At 38.8% G+C, this 26342-nt stretch overlaps 2 protein-coding genes across 7 annotated transcripts in view; one reads left to right on the top strand and one right to left on the bottom strand.

Annotated features, from left to right (window-relative positions):
• drongo (Arf GTPase activating protein drongo) overlaps window positions 1-19124 on the bottom strand; it is a 49622-nt gene extending 30498 nt beyond the window's left edge. For 3 of the 6 annotated variants that reach the window (XR_012966015.1, XR_012966016.1, XM_076179679.1), the window contains exons 1-6: window positions 18898-19123; window positions 14902-14995; window positions 12659-12771; window positions 11661-11796; window positions 9901-10096; window positions 4272-4529 (exon numbers count right to left, since the gene is read on the bottom strand). Coding sequence is in view for 2 of the 6 variants with exons in the window: in XM_076179679.1 (XP_076035794.1) it covers window positions 4272-4529; window positions 9901-10096; window positions 11661-11796; window positions 12659-12771; window positions 14902-14995; window positions 18898-19064 (964 nt within the window). In the remaining 4 variants the exon portion in view is untranslated. Of the gene's footprint in view, window positions 1-4271; window positions 4530-9900; window positions 10097-11660; window positions 11797-12658; window positions 12772-14901; window positions 14996-18897 lie in introns of all 6 variants that reach the window. The other 3 variants (XR_012966017.1, XM_076179681.1, XR_012966018.1) reach the window with 2 other exon arrangements.
• A 424-nt stretch (window positions 19125-19548) lies between these two features.
• The window catches only part of Ccm3 (programmed cell death protein 10 Ccm3), a 101656-nt gene continuing 94862 nt past the window's right edge, over window positions 19549-26342 (top strand). The window contains exon 1 of the mRNA XM_076179686.1: window positions 19549-19748. Coding sequence (XP_076035801.1) covers window positions 19668-19748 — 81 coding nt within the window. The 5' untranslated portion in view covers window positions 19549-19667. The remainder of the gene's footprint in view (window positions 19749-26342) is intronic.

The raw sequence follows: 26342 nt of genomic DNA, 5'->3' as shown, positions 1-26342 counted from the left end.
TTGCACTACTGTTCTGATGATGGTATTTTACCCTGAGTTGCTCCAACTGTTTCATGGTTGGCAATGGGGGAGGGACTCAATTCTGAGTTTTTGCTGGTTTTTACAGCTCTCCACATTAGGCCATTATGTTTCTACATCTATTTTGTTGGTTACTTTACCCCCATTTTCTTTTTGTTGTTTATCCCCTATTGAAGAGGAAAAAAAGAATTCTGCTGCAGTCATTCCCATGCAAATCATAAAAGGTGACTAGAGTGGAACAATGAAACTAGAGATCCTGCTCTCTGTATGTTCATTCTATGGGAAGTCAGTCGTAAGAATGTATGGGAGGAGATCTCCAACCAGAACCCCAAAATTTGGGTAATTAAATGTGCAGGGTTGGGATACATGTCAAAGTGAATGGGAAGGTAGATGGATGTGTTAGCATTAAATAATATTAAGTTGAAAGGGAGGGGTTATTTTGAGTTTGGGAGTGTAGTAAGTGATGAGAGAGGAAAGAGCATGGTGACATGGAGGGAAGTATCTTCAATATTGATATGAGTGAAGGCAAAATTGGAAAGAGAATTGTGGATTTTTGTAAGTACCCTAGTGGCCAGCACATAGTCTCTGGACTGGACCAGAGAGTCACTCTTTAACTCTCCCACAAAACTCAACTATCTCCCTTTCCTATGTTCCTGTTTTATCAGACAAGGTCAGTACACCAACACCTGCCCTCCCACTTTTCCTTAGCTGGTGACATAGAAACTAACCTTACACTTGCTCTACATGCACTAAACCTATAAACTATGCACTTCCATCAAATGCAACACATGCCACTATTAGTTCCATTTAACAAGTAAAACAATTACAAACAAAAACCAGTAAACAAAGAACTGTAACTAACATATCACATAAACATACCCTAAACATAAATGAACTCACCAAGAAACAGTTAGAACTGCTTCATTTCCTAAATGAACACAACATACATATAGCACTTGTACAAGAAACAAAACTGATACTACAAACAACAATACCCTCATTCACTGACTACACAAGAATAGGAGAACAATAATGTTAGACACAAAAGTGGACTCATAACACTAGTATAACAATACTAACACAATAGATCCGGGGACACTTTCAAACTGTCCCAGTTACAGCCACCACACAGAGGACACATAACACCTCATACTACAATGCCCCACCACGCTCACAATCCTTAGACAACACATTATGCCTTCCTGGAATGACTTATGGTCCTGCCCAGTGTCTGTTGCCGGTTACCTGAAGGCCACAGGTCTTCTGCAAGAGAGACTAGGGGCAATCTATTGTTTGATCAGTATACAGAAAGTAAGCTACAGCTGTGGGGTCCTCTCTTATACTTTCAAATTGTCATATCCCATTTCTAAACTCATATATGGTTCCAACTTGTGCTAGTCCATTTCCTAAGCTATTCCAGTCTATGTATCTATGTGAAAAATAAAAATTCCTCACTTCCTTCAGTATTCACAAATTATCACAACTTGTTTAAAATTCCTGTATGGTTTTAGCTCAAGCTATTTCATCTCCTAAACTATTCCAGGAGTTTATGAAACTGTGTGAAAAACTTAAATTTTTTCACATCCTTCAGACCCATGACTTCATGATACCCTCCTACCACAAATCAAGATGTCTCTCAACTCTGTCCACCCACTTCAATGATCTGAATATTGCAATCAAAGTCCCTATCTTTCTTTTTTATCCTTTCATCATCAGGGCTGTTGGAGTGGAGAACCAGTGAGGGGTGTTAGGAAAGGGCAGTGGTTGCTAAAGTGCTGGTCTGGTATTACACACCACTTGGAAGTCGAGCAGGTCAGGTGTGCATAGAGGGGTGGGGGTTGATGGTATGGGTAAGGGAGTGAAGTAAGTAAAGAGGTTACCAGTTTACCTCACGGGGTTGTGCACTGATGTTCATTTCCCACTCTTGGCTCCAGTCCTCTTATGTCTCTCAAACTTCTCTTGATCTTCACATTGTCTGTAAACATGTTAGCATGGCTTGTTGTATGTACCCTCCATTATGTTGTTTATGTAGACAAGGAATAATAGATATGCTGGTACTGACCCTTGAGGAACTCTACTAATTACCGCCCTCCATCCTGACACCTTATCCTTCACTACTGTCCTCATGTACCTGCCCTACAGGAAATCTTTCGTTTATTGAAGTAGTTTATCTTTTAGATCCCAAATATGCTCAAATATCCGTTGTTAGTTATTATGAGGTACTGTGTTGCATGCCTTCTTTAGATCTAGGTATATGCATTACACCCTGCCCTCTCTTGTACCATATCTACCACACTTAGGTTATAGCTTAATCAAGTTGACACATCTTCCTGATCTAAATCTAAACTGACCATCTGATAAAGTGTTCATCTCTAACATATTTAACTCTCCAATCTTTCACAAATCTCTCATACAATTTCACTGTCGTGTTTGTTAGAGACACTGGTCTTCAATTCCAATGGTACCTTGAAACTTTAACTTTATTTGTTCTTTGAATTTCAATTATGTAAAATATACATTCCATTAGATTTTTTCTTAAGAAAATTGTTAGTCTTCTAAGATAATATCTCTTTATTAAAGCAAGTGCATTGAGCTGTCTTTGTGTTCAAACTGCAAAAAAAAGTTTGATGTCTGGGATAAAACTGTCTAAAAACTAATTAAGATTCCATGTTGTTCAACCTCTGGGGCATTTGCATTCTGAAGTATTATTGTATCACTTTACTTTCTCTATGAATTACAACCATTTAGCCCTCTTCCAATTGTCTCCTTACTTTAATGAACACAATCTGACTATGAACCTTGTCTGTCAATTGCTCACTGCATTCTTTAAGTATAAAATTAGAGCCCATCTGGCCAGGAATATTTCCTTCGTTTTCACATTGATGTCTTTTAACCCAACATTTATGCCCACATCTCCTTCCTCTACAGTCACAGGGGTACTCTCTCTCTTTTAACATTTTCCTTCCACATATAATCAAATGTGCTTAGATTTAGCCATCCTCCTTATCAGGGGGAATAGGACCTTTGCATATGTATATACAGCAATTTTGAAGTCTGCACCGAAATCCATAGATAAACATATTCAGATGAGTAGCTGTCAGCATACAACCCAACAAAAATTGAGTTAATTGTATCCTCCTGTAAACACAGGTATCACTAATTTTTGTTTGAAGGTAGTGAATAGTTTATGCCAGGAGGCATTAAGCAGAGACCATATCTTTCATCTCTCCTCAGTGTGTTTGGAGAGCTGTGACAAGAGACACCATCAACAAACTGTATCAGTACACAGTGATCTGAAGAGACTGATGTCAGAGAAAGTAGTCTTTTTGCTGCCCATCTTCAAAACCTATCAACATCTTCACCTCCATGATGAGGTGCAACCCCAAGAGGCTGACATTCAGTCTTCAGACTAAGCCCAAGATTTCTATCAACTTAGTGCTTCCTCTACTTTTTTACATAAGGACAGCTAGCAACTGAGCGCTGGTCCCCTTCTACTGGTACAAGCCAGTGACAATGTAACAATCACACACTAATCTCATGGAGTATGTGCATACAAATGGCATTGTACGATTGTCGTACATGCTTTCCTTTTTTGTATATAAATTATATGTAATTTATTTACATTAAACTGTTGTACTGACTGGGTTACACGTGCCACTTTGTGAAGGAACCATCATGCGGGTGTGTATGTTTTCCCGCACTAAATAAGCTTGGCATCAAAAGCAGTCTTGGTTCTACCTCCAGAGCAGCTGCACACTAATCTTTGTTATGCTGATTAATTCAAATTCCATTCAAATTCATTTCTTTAACCACTATAACACTAATACAACATAGACACCTGTCCAAACTTTCTTTTCAGAGAGAACTACAGGATGGCCCACAGTGTTACCTGCCATTGTGGGGCTGTGGGTTTCTAGTCAGTAAAATATGAAGTAACAATTATTACAATTAACAAGCGTCAGCTACTAGAATCATTGGAGATCAAACTCACAAGGCATCAATGAAGCCACAATCAATGTTGTTCACAGAGCCAAACACAGAATAGTTATACCAAGAACCTCTTTACATATTACAATACCATCCAGAATAAATCTAAATTCCTCCCCCCAATCAGCATGAAAAATTTAGCCTTTTATTTCTACATTCCTTATCCACATCTTTAATATATCTTTATTACTTTTCCCTGCTTTCATATTTCAGACAAGCACACCCTGCCTTCACTACGGTAAACCATGCAAAATTCTTGTACTCACTTCCTGACCCATTAGTCTCCTCCTTTTGAGACTTCAAAAGGTCATCCAGGTCCTTCAGGGCAGCATACCGGTCTTCCTGCTGAGTGGTCGTGGTGGACGATGCTGCTGCTGCCTCCAGTGTGGTGGTGGTGGTGGTGGAGTGTGGGGCTGCTTGGGGCACAGTGGCAGGTCCAGAGCCTGATGTTGAAGGAGTCAGGGGAGTGAGGGTGGCAGAGGGAAAAGGAGGAAGTCCAGAGGGTTTAGTAGCAGTAGTAGAGCCTGCAAGACAACACACATTGCTGGTCATGCTCTGGGAGTTACCCTTGTCATGCATGATGGAGAAAGTATTAGTTACTTGGTTATTGTTTTGGACTGTGTGAAGAGATCCCTTAGAAGAGTTGGTGTGTGAAGCTTGAGTAGGGGTTAAGGATAAATTATCAAATGCTGCAGTGCTTGAAGCTGCTAAGAAAGGGTTAGTTACACCATCACCAAAACCACTGTTACATTTCACTTCTTTAGATAAAACTTTAGGTACTTCTCTTTTACTCGGTTTTTTGCTGCTGATAAAAGGAGCATTATCAAAAACATTATCATCCTCACTACATTCCTTATTTTCTACATCTACATCTTCAAGAAGGAAATCATTGCCAAAAACATCAATATCCCCAACAAGGTCTCCTTCAAACCTGGGGTCTATCAGATTCTCATGAGGTGGAGCCGTTCCAAATGTATCAAAATCCTCACGAGTTTTACCCAGGCACTTCATATCTACATGTCCCTTGGGTTTATCAAGCAACGAACTAATACCTGACTTGTCTTTACTGACCTCAACTTCCGTATAAATGTTACTACTTGTATTCAAGTAAGAAGACTCAGATCTATTTTCTCTTTTGACTGTTGAACATTTTGGGCCCAATTCATTTGCTATTCCACCCAAGTTCCTTGAAACATTAGGAGTTCCCTTATCAAGTGGCGAGGCTGAGCCTGACCTTGAAGAATCGAAGGAAAGAATGCTATAGCTAACCCGGTCAGACTTGTAGCTGTTTCTGTTACTGTGATCGCTGAACCGAGTTGACGGTGAAAAGGAAGGGAAGGGGCTTTTTTTTATTTCAGAATGTAAATGCTTTTTACTCCTTGCCATAGGAATACTTATTGGAGCTGATCGAGAATACAACTCCAAAGATACTTCTGGTTCTACAAACGGACTCTCACTCTGTTTATCTTCTTTCTGATCTAAGTCGTGGGTACGAGATTCATTGTACGTTTTTTTAGTGCCTGGAATAGCCTTAGAACAGGGAGAACATGCTGCCGACGTGTTAGTTTCACAAGCAATAAACTGTGCACTCACACCAGCTGCAAATAAAACACTTGGTTTGTTATCACAGGATGCAGCTGCTGACGAAGATTTGAGGGAAGGGAAGCCAGCAATGGGTATGAGGGGAGTACCTGCATTGACTGGGAGATCGTCAGAGTCGTAGGCCTCCCAGCCGTAACAGATTGGGGAAGGGGTCTGGGTTCCAGAGGTGGTTGGGCTTTGTACGGTTAATGTAGGTGATGCGGTTGAAGATACTAAGACTTTATCAGGACTAGGAAAACTGATCTTCTGCACAGCATTTGCAGATAAGGATTCTGTAAAGAATTTTGCTGAAAGAAAAGTGGAAATCACATTTCTCCACTGTTAAAACAAATGTGCTGCCATCAGTCACAGGAAGCTAAGGTTATGTGATGGCAAGCTGGTGGAGGCACATGGGGTTAATGCCCAACAAATTATAAATTGTTAATTTCCAAAACCTTAAGTAACCAGGCCACTACTAAAATTGTTCACTTATGCTAAAAGAAACGGTTTACTTAAACCAAACCAAGTCCCACATAAAGTAACATCTTTAAAGCAAGCACCAAACTGCGTAAATATAAAATGGGGAGGCAGAAATTCAAATGCTGTCATACCAATAATAGACCCATGCAGACTGGTCTTATCTTTACCAAAAGTGTAGAAAAACATACTATAGAAAGTGGACATGCATACAGATTTAACTGATTGTATTTATTTATACAAATTTTACAGGAAAATAATTGTACTTGTAACAACCATTTTTTTTAAGTCTGAAAACTGACCACTGGTTATTTTGAACCTTCTATGAGCTTAAAAAGACACTCTATAAGTTACCCCAGTCTAAGAACATATCAATCAATCCATCCATCCATTGTACCTAGACTCTTACTGACCATTTACAGAATCATGAAAGGCACGGAAGTCCTTGATAGAAAGGACTTACTAAATTGGGATAAAAGAAATACACAGGGACATGAAAAGAAACTCAAAAAGGATAGTTATAGAAGAGACCTGAAAAAAAAAAAAAAAAAAAAAAAAAAAAAAAAAAATACACAAGTAGTGGAGGATATCTGGAACAAGCTGGATAAAACAATAGTGTGTGCAAAAACTATACACGAATTTAAGAGCAAACTCGACACTGCGAGATACAAAGATGGGACACCACAAGCATTGTTCCCCTTCCCATAAGTTACAAATATGTAAATGTGATGTGATATGATAAAAACGTCACAAACCCCCCCCCCCCTTATTGGAAGATTGGGACGGTGCCCTTCACAGAGGACTTTGTAGCCTGGAATTTAATGAATGGTGCCCTTGGTCCAACTTCGCCGGTGGCAGGATTCGAACCATCATCCCCTTGTCCTTCACCGCAAGTAACAATGTCCTAACCCGCTCAACCACACCTCCCAGGTAACCAATAAGAGCCACCAGACAAGTGCATAGGTCACGAAGGAAAGAATATTGTATTGTCACCTAGGGATTTTTAGTGTGGGGGCAATTGATCAACCTGTTGCCCCTGGTCTCTTGTAGGAGACCTGCGGCCCTTAGGAATCTGGTGACAGCCTTCGGGTGGGTCCACAAGTCATTCGGGGAAAATATATTGTGTTGTCATATATGGATTGTTATTGTGTATTATGGTCAAAATTGTAAGATATAGTTTAAGATGTAGTACAATAAAACTATACTAAGAAATATAGGGCTATAGAAAAATTAAAATAAGAACTATACCTGCAGGTACAGCCCCCCCCCCCCCCCATCCCCCACAAGGAAGAAATGGTGCAAAGCCACGGCATCACTTGAGGAGCACAAAGGAGAAACTCTCCTGCACCAGGTCAAGGGTAACGTGGATGAAAAATGGCACAGAGAAGTAGTGCCATGATGTTTACAAGTGTATATCCAAGCAGGGTTTAGATAGGCTATTACCTGATGAGAAATTGTGCACCTTCCTCACACATAATAAAAAAGTGAACTGAATGTGTGAAGACATAAATAAGAATATAGAATAGGCTCATAGATATATAGAATTACAGCATCTATACCAGCAGCACCTGCGAGTGCTATGTATATAGAGAAGGTTGCATGCCATTCTCTCTTTCTCGTGCTCTCGTTCTCACCCTATACATGTAAGCAAATGTATGTGGTGCCTACCCCTTGCAGTGGCATATCTATGACAAAAAGAGAGAGGCATTTTCCAAAGTAAAATTATGTAGATAGAATATATCTGGCAAACCCCTGCTGTCAGGCTGGGCCAACAAAGTGGAATGTGAGGGAGAACCCAGCCAGTTGCTCCCACACTGCCGTGTGAAGAGTGTTTACAGGTAACTCCTCTCTTTGGGACTGTCTTTTTTCACACTGGTTTTCTTCATTTCCCTAGGGTCTGTATCATTACTATGGGCCCTACAAAGGAATTAGTTAAAGATACAATTCCCCAAGTCATTGGAGTAAAGAAGGTAGGCCATGGTATTAAAGAAATCAGTGAAATATTGAAGGTGGACAAATCCAAAGTCAAGAGATACATGGTGCGATTTCAGAAGGGAGGATGGCTGGAGATACCATCCCAGAAACCTAGGATAGGGTGTCCTAAAAAGACTTCTCGAAAGGTTTTTGAACACTATAAAGTGTACTTTAGCCATATCTACAAACAAAAGTAAAATCTCTGAAGGGGAAGTCTTCTTAGGACCCCCTGTACCAGGTTACTGAGATGGTATCTCCAGCCATCCTCCCTCCCAAAATCGTACCATGTATCTCTTGACTTTGGACTTGGCCACCTTCAACATTTCACTGATTTTAGTTCCATGACCTGCCATCTTGAGTCCAATGAGTTGGGTAATTATTTCTTTAGTTAATTCCTTTGTAGGGGACATGGTAACAATACACACCCTATGGAAACGAAGAAAACTAGTGTGAAAAAAGGCAAGGTCTCGAAAAGAGGAGTTACCTGTAAACGCTCTTCCCACAGCAATGTGGGAACAACTGGCTGGGTTCTCCCTCACATTCCACTCTGTTGGCCCAGCATGACAACAGGGAGTTGCCAGATACATTATATCTACATAATTTCACCTCAGAAAATACCTTCCTCTTTTCATAATAAACATCCTGATGCACGGGGTAGGTGCTATATACTTTAGACGAGTACTGATAAGGTTTGTGTTGGTGCGTTTACCTAGTATTTACCTAGTTGGATTCTATGGGAAGGGGAGCTACACTCATGGTGTCCTGTCTCTGTATCTTGCCATGTCTAATTTACTCTTAAATTTGTGTACTGTTTTTGTACACACTATTGTTTTTTCTATTTTGTTCCATACATCCACCACTCTGTGTGTTTGTGTTTGCGAGTGTTGTGTTCATTGCAGCACCAGTTCTTGGTGTTTTGGTTTGTGATGGAAAGTGCTGTACATGTTAAGTGGAACCAATAGTTGCATGTGTTGTATTTGATGGATCTGAGTGCATAGTTTGTGTTTTGAGCATGTGGAGTATGTGTAAGGGCTCTTAAATCCCATGTACCTTATCAACTTCACTTAATAGACTTGTCCCTCTAAAGATACTACAATCACATTTATTTGCTGTTCTTTTGTAAAAAGAAACTAACAACCTCACTAGCCAATCCACTATACCTTTTCCTTCCCTTATCACTCCACAAGACATTCATCTAACCCCGGTGCTTTACCAGCTTTCATCACTTTCAATGCCCATTGTATCTCATCTTTTCTATTAGCCCTATCCTTTTCTTCTCCCATCACCTTCCCAAACCTCTATATCCTACATAGTATATCCTTGGTATTAGTTACCCATCTTCCCCTATCCCTCAACACTTCCCAAACTTCTCTCAGCCTCTCTTAATATTCTTCCTTTATCATTCTGATTTCATCTGTTTACCCTCATCACTTCTCTGCCTCCCTCCATTTACATGTGTGTATATATGTTCAGAAAAAAAAAAAAAAAAAAAATTATAATATATATATATATATATATATAAGCAGTGTCACAGTTAGAAGGCCTGTTACTGGTGTATGTAACTCCAAAGGCCAAACCTCTCTGCATACATAGGCATATCATAGATTAAAAGTCAAATGGTATGGGTTAAAGGGTGAACTAGTTAAGCTGGCTTAGCACAGAAACAAGGTGATATGACAAAGCCTATTCTCATGTTTTCCTTTAAGAGGACTGATCAGATAACGAAAATGTAACCACAATAGACATAAATTCAGAACACTATTCACTGTAAATGCTGAGAACCTAACCTAAGCTCAAAATAAACACGTTAAATATTCTATAAAACAAGTACATGACCATTTCTTGAAACGAGACTTTACTTACTTGGTGTATTTGTGAATATAGTGGCATTTTCAAAGTTGGCAAATGATGGTTGAGAGGCTGGCGGTGCGGGAAGGGTGGGTGATGCGAAGGGGTCGTTGTTTCGGCTCATGTCTGCCAAGAGGTCTAGGGAGGACGATTTGGGTGTGGCGGTTTTTGAACTTCCATGGCTACTTCCTCCATTTACAGAACCAGTTGACTAGACAAACGAGAACAGAACGACATCTCATTTATGGAGTTTAACATTTTCTATGGCCACTGTTAGGTAACACTAAACTGATCAGTTTATCCTCAACATTTGAAGTACCTTCCAAACTTCAGTAAATTTGCACATAACTTCTGCTGTGATATTTTTTTTTTTTTTAATGGTTTTATTCTGTCAGAAACCTATTTCTTTTCATGTTTCCATAGCAGAAGACAACCCAAACCAATGCTCCAGTAAAATATGGTAATCTAAGAAGTTTACTTTCATGACTAGATCATTCACCTTTTACAAAGTATCTGTATACTCAAATTTATGCTATTGCAGCATAGATTATGCATTGAGGTAACCTTTAAAAAATATACATATCTATACACTTACACATACACACATAGAAGAATTTGCAGGGAAGAAAGTAATGTTGAAAGAGGTGTAGTACATACATACATATACCAAAGGCTTTTCTCCCTGACAAGGGAGGTAGCCAAAAAACAAAGGCATAAAATCCAGTCCCACCCATTCCATCCCCAACATATTCCATTCACCTCCACCCTCCCTCATATCTTGGCTCCTCCTGGATGAAGGGCCACGCCTGCATCTTGCCCACTGCCCTGGGTCAGATGCTGTGTCACAAGACACAGTACATCCACGGCAAGGCCGCTTCATTAAGTCAGCAACCCCCTTCTTCATCCCCTCGTGCAGAAAAAGAGAAGACATGGAGAAATCCCTTCGGGTTGCATAAATTTATTTTTCACACATACTCCCTCACCCATATCCTCCACCTACTCTCCCTCATGCATCACAGCATCATCCATACACAACCATTCTCCATTCACCCCTATCTTCTGTCCTTCCTCAACAGACATTCCCCTCTTTCCTAAAGCCCCTTTTACCCCATCCATCCGTCTCATCCTTGGTCACCCCCTCATGTTCACTCCTTCCACCTCTGCCTTCCACACTTCTTTACTAATTTTTCTTCACTCATTGTTTTCATGTGTCCAAACCATCCCAATACTCTTTCATCAACCCTATCTCCCAACTCCCTTTCCACCCCTGTTCTCCTCCTCACCTCCTCATTTCTCACTCTATCCAGCCTAGTAACCACACTTCTCAAGCACCTCATCTCAAACATATCCACACTTCTCCTCTCTTCCTAATAATAAATATATAAAATGGCTGGACCATATGAGGATAGCTGCTTTCTAGTATACTACACTTAGGTAAATACAACATAGAAAAATAGTCTGGCAAATGCCAATGTTTCTTCCCAAAGAGATTTATAGAGAGGGACTATGGACTGCTGTTATTGTGAGGCTGCAGTCTCTAGTCAGTGAAACTCAAGGCAAAAAATATTACCATTATTCAGTCTGTAGTTTGTTCCTGAAAGAAACAAAACTCAATCATAACTCATAACAAAATATATTGAGCAATGCCCCATGCTGAATATAACTAACACTTAAAATAGATTAAATCTTACAATAATACATAAAATCAACAATAAAATCATAGTCCAAACCAACATGCGGCCACCTCTACTCCATACACAAACTTGGAAACCCACCTGAGATGAAGTGACAATGGGCCTAGCTACTGATGCAGCAGGCTTGTTATCAGTGGTGGGCGTGGATGATGTGGGGGTGCTGACTGTGGTCTGAGGGGGCATCGACTTCAAGGCAATACTTGGATCAACATAAAACCTATTCACAAAGAAATGGTTCTAAATTAAGAGGAGAATAAAAGAGAGGTAAATGAAGCAAAGACTACAAAAATTAAAAGAAACTACATACATACATATACCAAAGGCATAAAAACCACTCCCACCCATTCTATCCCCAACATACTCCACTTCCATTCACCTCCTCCCTCCCTCTTATCTTGGCTCCTCCTGGATGATGGGTCATCCCTGCATCTCACCCACTGCCCTGGGTCAGAAGCAGTGTTGCAAGACACAGCACATCTACATCAAGGCCACTTCATTAAATTGGTGACCCCCTCTCTGTCCCCTCCACCCACTCCCTTTCATGTATCACAGCATCATCCATACACAACCATTCTCCATTCACCCCATCCTTCCTCAACAGACATTCCCCTCATTCCCAATACCACTATTACCCCATCCATCTCATCCTTGGTCAACCCCTCATGTTCACTCCTTCCACACCTCTTTTACTAATCTTTCTTCACTCATTCTTTCCATGTGACAACCATCCCAATACTCTTTCATCAACCCTATCTCCCAACTCCCTTTCCACCCCCATTCTCCTCCTCACCTTGTTTCTTACTCTATCCAGCCTAGTAACCCCTATCATACTTCTCTGGCACCTCATCTCAAACACATTCAAACTCCTCCTCTCTTATGTTTCATGTTTCTGCCCCATACAGTGCTGTCAGCACAATCACTCCTTCATACAATCTCCTCTTAGTATCCATTCCCCAAATATCTACATTTCATTACATTTTTAATCCCCCAAGGCATTTATTCACTTTTCTCAATCTACATTCTACCTCCACCTCCACTTTCCTTTCCTGCCACAGGGAAATAAATAAAAACCTATTTACCTTCTTTTTTCATACTTGGCAATCATAAAATCTCGTATCTTGTGCTCATCTTTGGTGTCTGGAAATGGATTTGCTTTTAGGTCGTACAAACCCAGCCATACTGCACGACAGTACTGAAAAGAAAAAGCAGAAAAATAAAAAATGAAGGAGATAATAGTATTTACATCTGTTAACAAATATACTATTCTGGGTGCACCTGATGATCCCACAAGGCAGAAATCAGCAAGAATCATCTTCGTGCACCCTGTCTTTAAGACCCATCGACGTACACCTCACCTAGTGGAAGTGTAGCCCTAAAATGTCGACACCAAATGCTCACACCATCCAGTTGCCTGGTGTGAGCAGCTACACTTGATTTCTGGGGTGATACCAATTTCTTATTTTTGAGTCACTGTTCCAGTTTATTCATCTAGGCATGGGTGTTCTTTGATGTTATCTTACATTTACTATGCTAGGTTATTATTGTTAGGTCATCTGCATATAATAAAACATTGATGCTTAATTCTGGTTCTGGAGTTGGGAGATCACCTGTTATGAGATTGAACAACAAAGGTGAAAGTATTACACCCTGAGGGATTCCACTGTATTGTCTTGTTGTTCCTACAATTTGGTTGTTTAAAGATACTCTGCATTGTCTTCCTGCTATGAACCACTTCCTGTCATTATGCATGTCTATACCAACAATTTTTTTTTTATTTATCTATTTATTTTTCTAATCCTTCCAGCACTTGTATGATGTTTGTGAGTATTGTGCTAGCAAGAGAGTTCCTTGAATCCAGATTTACTCACACATTTTCCCATACTCCATCACAAACTCCCTTAACCCACCTCTGATCCTGCTACTAAGGCAGTATCATCAGCATACAACAACTGGCTCACCTTCCACTTTTCTCCATTTTCTTTAGGGCAGTGTCATCAGCAAACAACAACTGGCTCACCTCCCTCTTTTCTCCATTTTCTTTAACATCTCCAATCTCCTTGCCTTTACCTTCTTCACCACCCCATCCATGTATACTTTGAACAGCCATGATGACATGACAATTCCCTGGCAACACGACACATCCCTGGCAGAGTCCCACCTTTACCTCAAACCACTCATGCTCTCCATTTCCCATTCCAATACAGGTTCTACTACTTTCATAAAAACTCTTGACTGCCCTTAACAGCTTTCCTCCAATCCCATATGTCTGCAAAACCTCACACAGTGCCTTCCTGTATACCCTGTCATAAAATGTTTCCAAATCCATAAAGGTCCAAAAAACATCCTTACCCATATTTGAACATCCTTACCCTTTACTAAAGCTTCCTCACATATTTGTCTTATCACAAAAATCTGATCCACACAACCCCTACCTTTCCTAAACCCACTCTGTTCCTCTAATTCTTTCACAATTAAAACCCTCCCAGAAACTTTCCCAACTACATTCAACAAACTCATTCCCCTGAAACTACTACTCACATTTGTTCCCTTTTCACTTGTAAAGTTGAACTATACAGGCACTCCACCAGTCCTCCGGCACTCTACCCTACTTTAGACAAATGTCAACCTCAACAACCAGTCCACCATCACTGTACCTTCCTTTTTCAGACACTTCACATGACACCCATTTAACCCAGGAGCATTACATGTTTTTATCCCTTTAATAACTACTTTCACCCCATTTTTTCTTATTTCTCCCCATTTCCCTCACTCACTGTCATTTTCTTAGCACCTCCCATTCCAGAGACAAGACACTTGCAGGTGTACCTTCAGATGGAGGTGTGGATGTTGATGTTACATTTTGGCTGAAGGGATACATTCACTTGAGTGTTCATTTCAAAAGACCACTACTAGCAGGTCCGGCCTGGGAGAGACTTGTCACCTCACAGGGCAAGAACAATCAACATTCTTGGATTTTCCATGGTTGTGTAAAATAAAACTGGTAGTCAAACTGCCTCAAATGTTTGTGCAACTACTATATGGACTGATAACACAGTGGGGGAGTACATATTACTACAACAAAATTTACATCATCCCTCTATTTCCTATGGCCCCTTCAGAACTAGGACAAAATGAAACACAGCCTTAATTAAATGCAATTAGCCCTGGGTCTCTGGCATTTGGCTACAAAAGTAAATGGCTTCATTTCTCTCTATGTGGCCAGAGACCATAGAGTTCCCAGTTCTGGTCAAAATAATTGTGGCTACTCAAGGTACAACAATAATCCATAAAACAGAGACAAAAACTGTTCAAGATTACTTACATGATTTCCTTTTTGTTTTATTTGTTCTATTTCTTCTGGTGTAAAACTTGCCATTGATATCGATTTTACCCGATGTGGTGGATTTAAGCCCCTCCTGGAATAAGTAAATAAATCTCGTTATTCAATAAAGTCTTAATGAACCAATGACAAGGTGCAGCAGATCCTTATTTTACATAGCTTTAAATTGTACCGCTTTGATTTTACACAAATCACTACTGGGAGAGAGTAATAATGTTAACATATGCAGCTTTTCTTGTAATTCTCATTATTTGTGAAGATGTAATTTGTAGTACATAGGAATGTAAAAATTTTGTTATTCTGGGAAAATTTAGTTGTCTATCAACAGTGATGACAATGTGGAGCAGGTTTCAGGTGGAGCTGAGACAGCTGGTATGAGTGACCTCTAACCTGTACAGTCACTGGAAAAGCCATCCAGCCATATTCAAATCTTTTCATTTTACAATATTTATCAATATCTTTTCCTTTATTTTTCATCATTATTCATTCTTTTTATTTATGCATTTTAACATTAAATATGGTATCTGTAAACAGGCATACTTTTTATTAATTTACAAGGAAATAGGAAGGAGGGGGGTCTAGGTGTTTTTGTTGGGGAAGCAGAATAATGTGGCTTTTCAAATAATATTGGAATTTAATAACTGTCATATATATATATATATATATATATATATATATCACAGGTAGCAAGATTGGGTGAACAGGGAGGGTGGGTAAGTGAGATCATATTTTTGGTGAGAAACTGTCTTGCACTCAAGGTGCACTATTGTGATGAAAACACCACTCTCCTCCACTTTGCTGTAGGTTGGGGCATTTCTGTTTCACTGCATTTCACAAATGCTTCAGAACTGCCAAGTAAGTCTGGTTAACATTTTGACCAGGAAGAACAAATTCTTTGTGGACAATTCCTCTCACATCGAAGAAACAAATCAACATCATCTTGACATTGGACTTCACTTGACGTGATTCTTTTGGGGTCATTGTGACAGATGCTTCCAATGACTTGATTGCAGTTTCATTTCTGGGTTGTAGCCATAGTGCCAGCTTTCGTCACCAGTGATGACCTTCGAAAAAGGTCTGGATCAACTTCCAATTCTTCTTTCAGCTCTTGGCACATTCATTCATGACTGCTTTTGATGATCTGTGAGCAAGCGAGGTATCAATTTCACTGCAACTTGTTTTGTCTCCAATTCTTCAGTCAAGCTTCATCAGCAGGAGTTCCAGGACACACCAGTCAAATCAACATATATATATGAGTAGTTCCATGAGAGTGATCCAAGTACCATGGGCCACCAAAACCTGATTTTGTGTTCAACCGGCCAACCTGGGCTTCCTACGCCTCCTGATGGAAGTTGGATTTGTCTCCCTTGACCATGGTAACTCCGAATGGGGTGAATTAAACTCCCAGGAAGCCCAGATTGGCTGGTTGAGCACAAAATCAGGGACTGGCAGCCTGTGGCCTTTGGACCACTCTCCCATAGAGCTATTCATATATAAACGTATACACACAATTTTTTAGAAAAATATTACTGACAATTGTAAACATTATGCAAATTTATAAAATCAAGGAGTGATTGTGCCAACAGCACTGTACGGGGCAGAAACATGGGACATAAGAGAGGAGGAGTTTGAATGTGTTTGAGATGAAATGTCTGAGAAGTATGATAGGGGTTACTAAGCCGGATAGTGAGAAATGAGGAGGTGAGGAGGAGAACAGGGGTGGAAAGGGAACTAGGAGACAGGGTTGATAAAAGAGTATTAGGATGGTTTGGACACATGGAAAGAATGAGTGAAGAAAGATTAGTAAAAGAGGTGTGGAAGGCAGAGGTGGAAGGAGTGAATATGAGGGGGCGTCCTAGGATGAGATGGATGGATGGGGTGAAAGGGGCATTACAAAAGAGAGGAATGTCTGGGGAGGAAGGATGGGATAGGACAGAAGATAGGGATGAATGGAGAGGGGTTGTGTATAGATGATGCTGTGATGCATGAGGGGTGAGGAAGTATGTACGAGAAAAAAAATTGATGTAGCCCGAAGGGATTTCTCCCCGTCTTCTCCTTTTCTGCATGGATGGACAGAGAGGGGGGGTCGCTGAATTTATGAAGCGGCCTTGCTGTGGATGTGCTGTGTCTTGCAACACTGCTTCTGACCCAGGGCAGTGGACAGGATGCAGGGATGACCCGTCATCCAGGAGGTGCCAAGATAAGAGGGAGGGAGGAGGGTAGTGGAATATATAGGAAATGGAATGGGTGGGAGTGGTTTCTATGCCTTTTTCTTTTTGGCTACCCCCCAAGTAGGGGGAAAAAGCCTTTGGTATATGTATGTATAAAATCAAGGTCAGAGATTCATAAATTCTATGTACAAGTGTGATAGCTAAAATGATAAAGAATTGTGAGGCAGATGGCTGAAGTTTTATGAGCAGGAAAAATCCCAGTGGAAAACCAATTTGCCTTCAAGGGAAGGATGACCCAGTGTTTACAGTTAATATCAAGTTTCTACTCAAGAAAAACCAGTATGCTCCAAGAGAGGGATGGCTGGGTTGTCTACTTGGATCTAGAGAAAGCTGATAAATTATACGAAGAGGGGAACTATTCTGGAGCTGCCAATGTTACAAGAGATCTAAAAAGTGGTGAGAAGAGCCATGAAAGGAGTGGATGTACTTAATAATAAGTATTGTGGGTACAAAAGGAAAGAGTGTGCCATGATATTAAATAAAAATATATATATAAGATGACTGAAAGGCATTCAATAATAGTTTTCATACAGAATTAATGATTCATGGAATAATTTGGTTTAAGGAATGGTAACATCAAATAATATGGGATAATTTAAGGTCAGAATTGACCATAAGGAATACAAAGGTGGAACCCTGTGAGCACAACTCGCATTATGTGTATCTGCATACTGGGAAAGACCCTTTAAGTTCTGTTCAAATAACACACACAAGGATTTTCTTTTTTTTTTTCTTTTTTGCATTTGAAAATTTTATTTTCTTCAAGGGAATGATTAGGTTATGTTAGGATCTATTGGGCAATGAAGTTTCATGTTAAATATCTGTACTTGCGTGTTCCTGAAATTTTACCAGTTTCCTACTTAATTGCCAAAATAAGTTAATGGGGGTAATGATGTCAAAGGACACAATTACATCCTACAGATATAATGCCCATTCAATCACCCCTTCCATGTCTTTCATTCTTCTTGTCCAATTAGTATGCCAAGAGTGAAATAGTAATAGTATTCCTAGAAATCCAGAATGTATTCAGTATTACCTGTACTTCTCAAATAAACTCTTGTAACAGGTACCTAATACCTAGGAATTCTTAAAGCTTCCACTTGTCCCTAGTAGAACCCAAGTCTTGAGTTTGAACAATTACTTTGGCCTGGATAAAAAAACACGCAATATTTACTTACTTCTTTCTCAACTGAATGACCTTAAATGATGAATTACCAACACAAAGTTTCATGTGGCACTTTTATAATTGTTGATATCTTCAGTAAATCATCCCACTTACAAGATGCAAATTACTACTGCACTTCAAAGTTCAGAACTGTTGTGATAATTTTATACAAACCTCTATCTATAATCCTCTAAAATAAATAGGTCACTATATGTTTCATATACGTCCTTTAATCAACCATACAACTTTACTTTTGGCACTTTGTGGATACCTGTCGAAGTACTATCCACGAAGACCCATGTATTTCGTCATAGGAACAAGGAGCAGCTCCGCACTACACACGTATTGGGGTTGGAACACCACCCTACCTGCACTCGTATCTCATCTTTTTTTTCCGACACATGCCTTACACGGATTAATGATGACATAATATGTTACTTTCTTTTTCAGATCAACGAAATAACGTACACATGAATATGAGAAACCAAATGACACAACGGGAATACGTAATTTGTAGAGTATGGAGAAGTGTGGAGAATGAAATCGGTAGATGAACAATCACAACCACTAGTTTCCACTTACAGTATGCCTGAACATGTTGTACACACAAAAGAGCCCACTAGCATGTTGATATATGTCGGTCCTTTCTGGTTGCAATCGAAACATGTCTTATTAGCTGGCTGTGACACCAATTCTCGTAAAATTTTGAGGTGCTTTTCATCCTGTTTCCTCCTGCTGCTTGAGGCCATGTTTGTTCTGTCTCACTGTACGATGTGATCATCTTCGGTCTTCTTAACGGCATATCCGTCGTACTACACAGTTATCGTACAATGATAAGTAAAGCTGTTATGGTGAATTATCCTTTCATTGAAAACTGACAATAAATAACCAATACATGACTGAAAATGTATATATGAATTATTTAAGATTTGTTCGTAAAGTGCTGTATTATGATACATACATATGCATGTATTCTATCTAATGTTGGTATTTCATCTTCAGTAAGAAACATTATTGTTTAAAAAAATCATCATTTACTTTGTAGATAATAATCATAAGGTTAGTTTCATTTAAATATACAATATATAGTCATCGCAGTAGAACTGTCATTGCGGTATATCATTGTCGTAGAAATATATAATAATTCAAAATAGTATTCGTTCATTGGAGATAAATAAAACTAATGGGCAATGTAGGAAAAAGTGGGAGTGTCCGGAGTTATCAGCTGATGCAAACTAGCACAATGTTGGAACGTAAGAGCTGGCAAGTGATGTGTTTACAATCGTGAACTTAGGCCGTACAACCCAGGTTTTCTCAACCGTGTCCTTAAAATCAACGTTCATTCGTAAATAATGACCATGGGAGATCACGCCCACAATACTCCAGTGTCTTCGCTTGTATTTCCCATTGTTTTACGTCCCATCCTAACTCAGGTAAGTTGCCAAAATGCAACGAAATGGGACCGTCTATGAAGGATAATTCGTTTAAAGGTATTCTGCCCATCTATCTTGGAGTTTATCTTCCGCATTCATACAAGGGTCGAATCTTTCTCCAGCGAGCTATATACAGTATGTTTACTTTATATTTTCACTACCCAAGTTTCACAGTTTGCATGCCGTATAATTTCAAGTTCTAAACCATAGATAACGCCGCGCAAATGAAAATGTCTATTATTTTCAGTTTAGTATGAATTATTTCTAGTTGATTGAGTAGTAATCAAATTATATTTTTGACAAATGCAATATATTGATACTGGTATATACATGTTTAGATCTTCAACATCAGCCTTTTTTCATTATATGTATTTGATTTATTGCCAAATAAACTTATTATTATTATGCTTACAAGTAACAATGGAAATCAAAAGCATGATTATGTACTCATATTCTGTATCTTGAGGTGAATATTTTCTCATGTTGAACTTATGAAGTCTATCCATTCCTTATTTAGAAAGGAGACATTTTCTGTGTAGGTAGCATTAATTTCCTTCATTTTATTTCATAGGTCATGAATGGTCACTTCAGTGAAGTTAGTAAGCTCAATAAATTTATGATCTTTTTTTTATATAATATTTTTACTATATTTACCATACCATATACCAAAGGCTTTTTCCCCCTTACAAGTGAGATAGCCAAAAAACAAAGGCATAGAAACCACTTCCACCCATTCCATTCCCTACATACTCCACTCCCCTGTACCCTCTTCCCTCCCTCTTATCTTGGCACCTCCTGGATGATGGGTCATCCCTGCATCTTGTCCACTGCCATGGGTCAGAAGCAGTGTCACAAGACATCCGCAACAAGGCTGCTTCATTTAACAACTCAGTATTTTATTAACTTATTTTCTACTTAGTTTTTGTATCACCTGCAATTTTTTATTTATTTTCCTTAGTGGATTTTTGAAAATTATTGTCAAATAATTGAGTTTTATCTTTGATATGTTAAAATCACCACATACAGAAAGTCCCCCTATTATATGAGCTTATGGGCTGCAAAATACATTGCATATTGCAAGTTTGCATATTATGAAAAGAATCTATGGAAAATCTTATTTTAAGCCAGACTACATTAAAGGAACAGATAACAGGAATATAGTTTTCTCATTTATTCGGAATTTTACATCATGATTTAGTTGACTGTTGTGCTTACTGGGAATGGATGGCAAGCTTTTTGGAGTCTAGGGGTTATATACTACAACTCCATGGGGTCCTTGAGAGAACACCCTAGTTGTCTTCATTCTCACTCGGCAGTGTCTCATGAAATCATAAAACTTTCAAAGTCAAGACTTGAGACAACATGACATCTTGAACTGCTTATCATCATCATTGCTAGATGTAAGAATAGATTTGTTAATAAAATAGTTTCCTCTTGTTGACTCCTCCTTGATGTTTCTCTACACATTATCATAGCACATTATCAGTTCCCTGGCAGATCTCCTCTGAATGAAACTTGTTTTTATCTCTTGATATAATCTCTAAGTTGGTCAAGACTCATCAAAATCTTGGAAAGATTTGACAATGCTGTTCTGTCATCTGATGTTGGCACTTTTGGGTAATCATGTGCTTCACATTCCTGTCGCCTAGTCATCAGATCTTCCATATCTGTTCTTAACATTCCTGTTTCTGCTGCAGTCCTTACATCACACACTACTTTCACCGTTGCGGCATCAAACTGTGCTATTGCATGGGCTGGTGCCAACAATTCTCGATACAACTCACTAATCCAGTTGTCTGCAAGTGTGTTTGCATGCGTGTATGTGTATGTGTGTATATATGTGTTTACCTAATTGTAGTATACAGAAAAGGAGCAATACTGGTTGGTTCCCATATCCTAATCTCCAACTTATCATATCTAACCTCATATCCACGTAAAATTCCAAATTCTATATCCTTCATTTCCAGTTGTCATATTTAGATTTTGATTCATGTATTGTTTCAGCCTGGGTTATATCACCTAAGTTATTTCAAGTATTCATGCATCTATACAGAAAAAATTTTCTTCACATCCTTTAGACACGTGGTCTTTCTTAATTTGTTTATACGACCTCTTAAAGCTCCCCCATCCTCAATCAAGAATCTCTTCTGTCAATGTAATCTACCACCATAGTAACTATGGTGATCATATCACCTCTTTCTCTTCAATCTTTCAAAGTTGGTAGACCTAGTGTTTTTAGTCTTTCCTCATGGTTTATCTGCCAGGATGGGGACCAGTTTGGTTATTGCCTTTTGTATTCTCTTGATCTTGCTTACATCCCTCAATCTGTGGAAGGAATCATATCACTGATGCATATTCCAGTCTTGGATGGAAGTGTGTGTGTATGTGTTGTATTTTATGGGAATGGAGCTATGCTCGCAGGGACCCGTCTTTGTATCTTTCAGCATCAAGTTTGTTCTTAAATTCTTGTATAGTATTTGCACACACTGTTGCCTCATCCAATTTATTCCAGATAACCACTCTGTGTGGGAAGCTATTCTTTTTCAGATCTCTTCTATAACTATCCTTTTTGAGTTTCTTTTCATGTCCCGTTGTTATTCTCTTGTCCCACGCTAATAAGTAATCTATATCTAGGACTTCCATCCCTTTCATAAATCTGTAAATGGTCAGTAGATCTCCTCTTTCTCTTTTTGTTCCAGGAATGGTAGTTCCAGTTTGGACAATCTTTGTTTGTATGTCAATTTGGAGAGTGTTGGTGCCATCTTTGTTGTTGCCGTTTGTAATTGCTTAGTTGTAGTGTATGGGGCTGGAGCAATGCTCATGGGGTCCCATCTCTTTTCCTCCCTTTGTCAAACCTTGCCTTGAGTTCTTGTATAGTTTTGGCTCAGGTTAGCTTTTAATCCAACTTATTCTGTAAGTCTACACTTCTGTGTTGAAAGCTGTATTTCTCGACATCTTTTGAACAGATTTATATTTTCAGTTTTTTACCATGATCTCTTGTCAATCTTTCTTCTTATATCAGTAATTGTCCACTTTTTCCAAACCTTTTTCCAGTTTAAATATCATCACATGTCATCTCTCTTTTTCTCCAAGGTGGGAAATCCCAGTTTCTTCAGTTTTTCCTTATATATCATAATTAAACCAGGATCATCTTGGCTATTGCCTTTCATATTCTCTCAAATTTTCTTATATTTTTCTTTAAGTATGATGACCACATCACCGCTGCATATCCCTTGTTTCCAATCTTCCTAACAATCAAAGAAATTCTTTCATTTTTACTGTTATGTCATTCATAATGTTTACATTCTTTTCTCTCTCAAACTCTTCATCCCAGTTGAGCACTGAAAACATTTATTCATTTATTCTGTGTGTGTTCTTGCATCCTTATATTTAACTCTTTCAACTTTCAATTTGGATATTCCTACTTTATACTTCAGCTTACCATATACAAATCTGTAAAATATTTTGAGCTGGTCTTTGCATGTGTCAACTACATCCTTTTCAAAGATTTTTTTCTTTTCATATTCTTGTATGTTCATCTCTGGCATGTTTGTAATCATCTTATTGTCTGTTTATCTTTTTTCGGTACTTCTCTCCTTGTAATTTTTAGTACATATTTTTCTACTCAAGTGCTGCAAATCTGTAAATGATAGTCCATTTCTTCTCTATATCCATAATTTTATAGAACTCTTTCTAGTCTGCATCTTTAACCCCTTCCATACAATGACTCCAGCATAGATGTCATGAGACGTGAGTGGATGCCGGTGTTGGCGTCTTGATTACATTTATTTTGTAGTTGTAGCTGAGTGACCCCCATATTCTGTGAACCAACTTGATCATATTTTATGTGGTTATTGATATTCAGAGTGAAAGAGAACAAGTAATACAGCTTAACTTTATATTTTATAATGCGAGTATTGTGATGCATCATTGAATCATCTTGTGTCAGGTAGCTGGTGCTGCCTGTGAGAATTTGACTCATTTTGAAGAGGTCAAAATGTTTTGTTAGTTTGTCAAAGTTTGTCTTCAAAAACTATACGGTGGTATTCTTAAAAGAATTCTTTCCCATCCAAGGATTTATTTAAGGAAAGAATTTTTTTTAAGAATACCACCATAAGATTCTTATGGTGGTATTCTTAAAAAAATTCTTTCCTTTCCAAGGATTTATGTAAGATTTATATAAGGAAAGAATTTTTTTAAGAATACCACTGTATATCTTCCTTGTCGGTATATTTCCTTCTTTCATTCTGCCTTCACTGCTTCTAGCACAGATAACAGAACCACTCTTACGTAATCGGTATTTATAATTCAGTGATTCTATCGCTTCTGGTTCTTTTCTTAGAATCAGGTTCAGTCTTGTGGCTTTATTGTCACCACTGTATTTTGTTTCTTCACCCACTGTTTGTTTGTGTGTAAATAGAACAGAATTAAATTTATTTGACTGCTCAGACTTTTAAAAAAGGTATGGCGAGCAGCTACTGCTAACAGATAAAATTTGTTATGTTGGAGTTATGGTACACTTTATTTATTGTTAAGAATTTTGTAAGCCATGTTTTACATTCACTCTTTCTGTCAATAACAACAGGTATTCATGGCATCTTAAAGCACTTCCATCCCTAATCTAGATAGCTCTTCTGTCAATGAAGTATATCTCCTTTAGCAACCAGAATACTGTAATCATATCACCTCTTTCAAAGTCGGCAGACCCAATCTCTCCTGATATGGTTTATCTGCCTGGCTGGGAGTCACTTTGGTTGCTCTTGCTGTCCTCTGTATAATCTTGACCTTGCTCTGTATGGGAGACCTTACTACTGACACATGATTTAAGTCTTGGATGGATCAGAGTTTCCATGATATTTTTTCAGTCTCTTCATCCATGTAGTGAAAAGCCACTTTAATCTCTTGAATATGATGATGCCTATGTATGCGTCATGAGCCACGAGCGGGGTATACAAGGATGCCGGCATAGGCCTCCTAATTATATTCATTTTGTAACTGTAGCTGAGTGACCTCCATATTCTGTGAAAAGGCTTGATCTCATTTTCTGTGACATTATATATATTCAGGGTGAAAGAGAACAAGTGTAACAACAGTAACTTTATATTTTGTAATGCACATATTGTGACACATACATCAGGCAACCTGATGTGCATGCAAATATTTTATTCTTATTGAAGAGGTTAACCATTTGCATCACTCCAGGTGACAGGTTATTTTATAGCAACACCCCTAAATCTTTCTCCTTTTTTTCATTTGTAATAAATTCGCTTCCCAAGGAATAGTTTGAAGATGGTCTTTCGTAGCTATTGTTCATTTCCACTACTGTTTATTCATGAAAAGTGGCATTTGAAGTATGCTCACCATACCTGACCCCATCAGAGATAGGCTGAACCCTTCCCATTCTGTCTCACACACACACACACAAGGTTTAATTAATCCAGTCACTCAGATCGGATTAGGCACCCATGAAAAGATTGGCATGTGTAATGAGAAAGAACTGAATTACATGAACCTTTTGGTGATTGTACTGTACAATAGAACATAGATTTAATGTAAGATAGAGTCCAAAAGACATTGTTTTAAATTTATTTCACACCTACTTGAAATATTGTTTTAATTGAAAGGTGTGCTAGCTGGTAAGAAAACGGGAAGCACTATTCATGCCATAGACATTGAATCACTCCTGCCAATCAGCATAAACAAAGCAAAAACTGTATTAGCATTATGCTGAAACAACTGTTCATTAGATTGTATAACTGAAATAATGGAATGTTAAACTGCATGCTTACAATCATGTGAAAATGCATGCTTACAGGCAATCATGTGAAATTGTGCACTTACAAGCAATCATGTGGAACTGTGTGCTTACAAGCAATCAACCAATTGTCTGAATGTCCAAATAGTGGGTGATGCATAGGAAGCCAAGATGCTTGGCATGGAACAATGTGTGTGCTTCCTGCAAGGGAAAAAATACACCAAACCAGAATGATTTTGAAGATCTTGAAACCGGAATGATTTACTGTAAATTTACATATTGTCCTAAATGTAGGTGCCATTTTAAATTTATTTGCTTTAAGTCAATGCTCTACTGTATTATAATTGGTTAGGACAATAAATACTATATTTTCATTACCGGAAATTACTGAACGTATGTATGGTTGTATATGGATGATGCTGTGATGCATGAGGGGGAGTGTGTGGAAGATGGGGGTGAGGGAATATGTGTGAAAAATAAATTGGCGCAGCCGGAAGGGATTTCTTCCAATCTTCTCCTTTTATGCAAGAGGGGACAGAGAGGGGGGTCGCCGATTTAATGAAGCGGCCTTACTGTGGATGCAGTGTGTCTTACGACACTGCTTCTGACCCAGGGCAGTGGACAAGATGCAGGGATGACCCATCATCCAGGAGGAGCCAAGATAAGAGGGAGGGAGGGGGGTGGATGGGAGTGGAGTATGTGGGGATGGAATGCGTGGGAGTACTTTTTATGCCTATGTTTTTTGGCTACCTCCCTTGTAAGGGGGAAAAAGCCTTTGGTATATGTATGTACTCTTATGTTATGTTCAAAAAAAGTACTTTACACTACTGGTCAGGTTT

The sequence above is a fragment of the Oratosquilla oratoria genome, chromosome 43 (assembly GCF_046742065.1).
Source record: "Oratosquilla oratoria isolate Oo_2021 chromosome 43, ASM4674206v1, whole genome shotgun sequence".
Taxonomy (NCBI): Eukaryota; Metazoa; Arthropoda; class Malacostraca; order Stomatopoda; family Squillidae; genus Oratosquilla; species Oratosquilla oratoria.
This window is presented reverse-complemented; position numbering and strand designations above follow the sequence as displayed.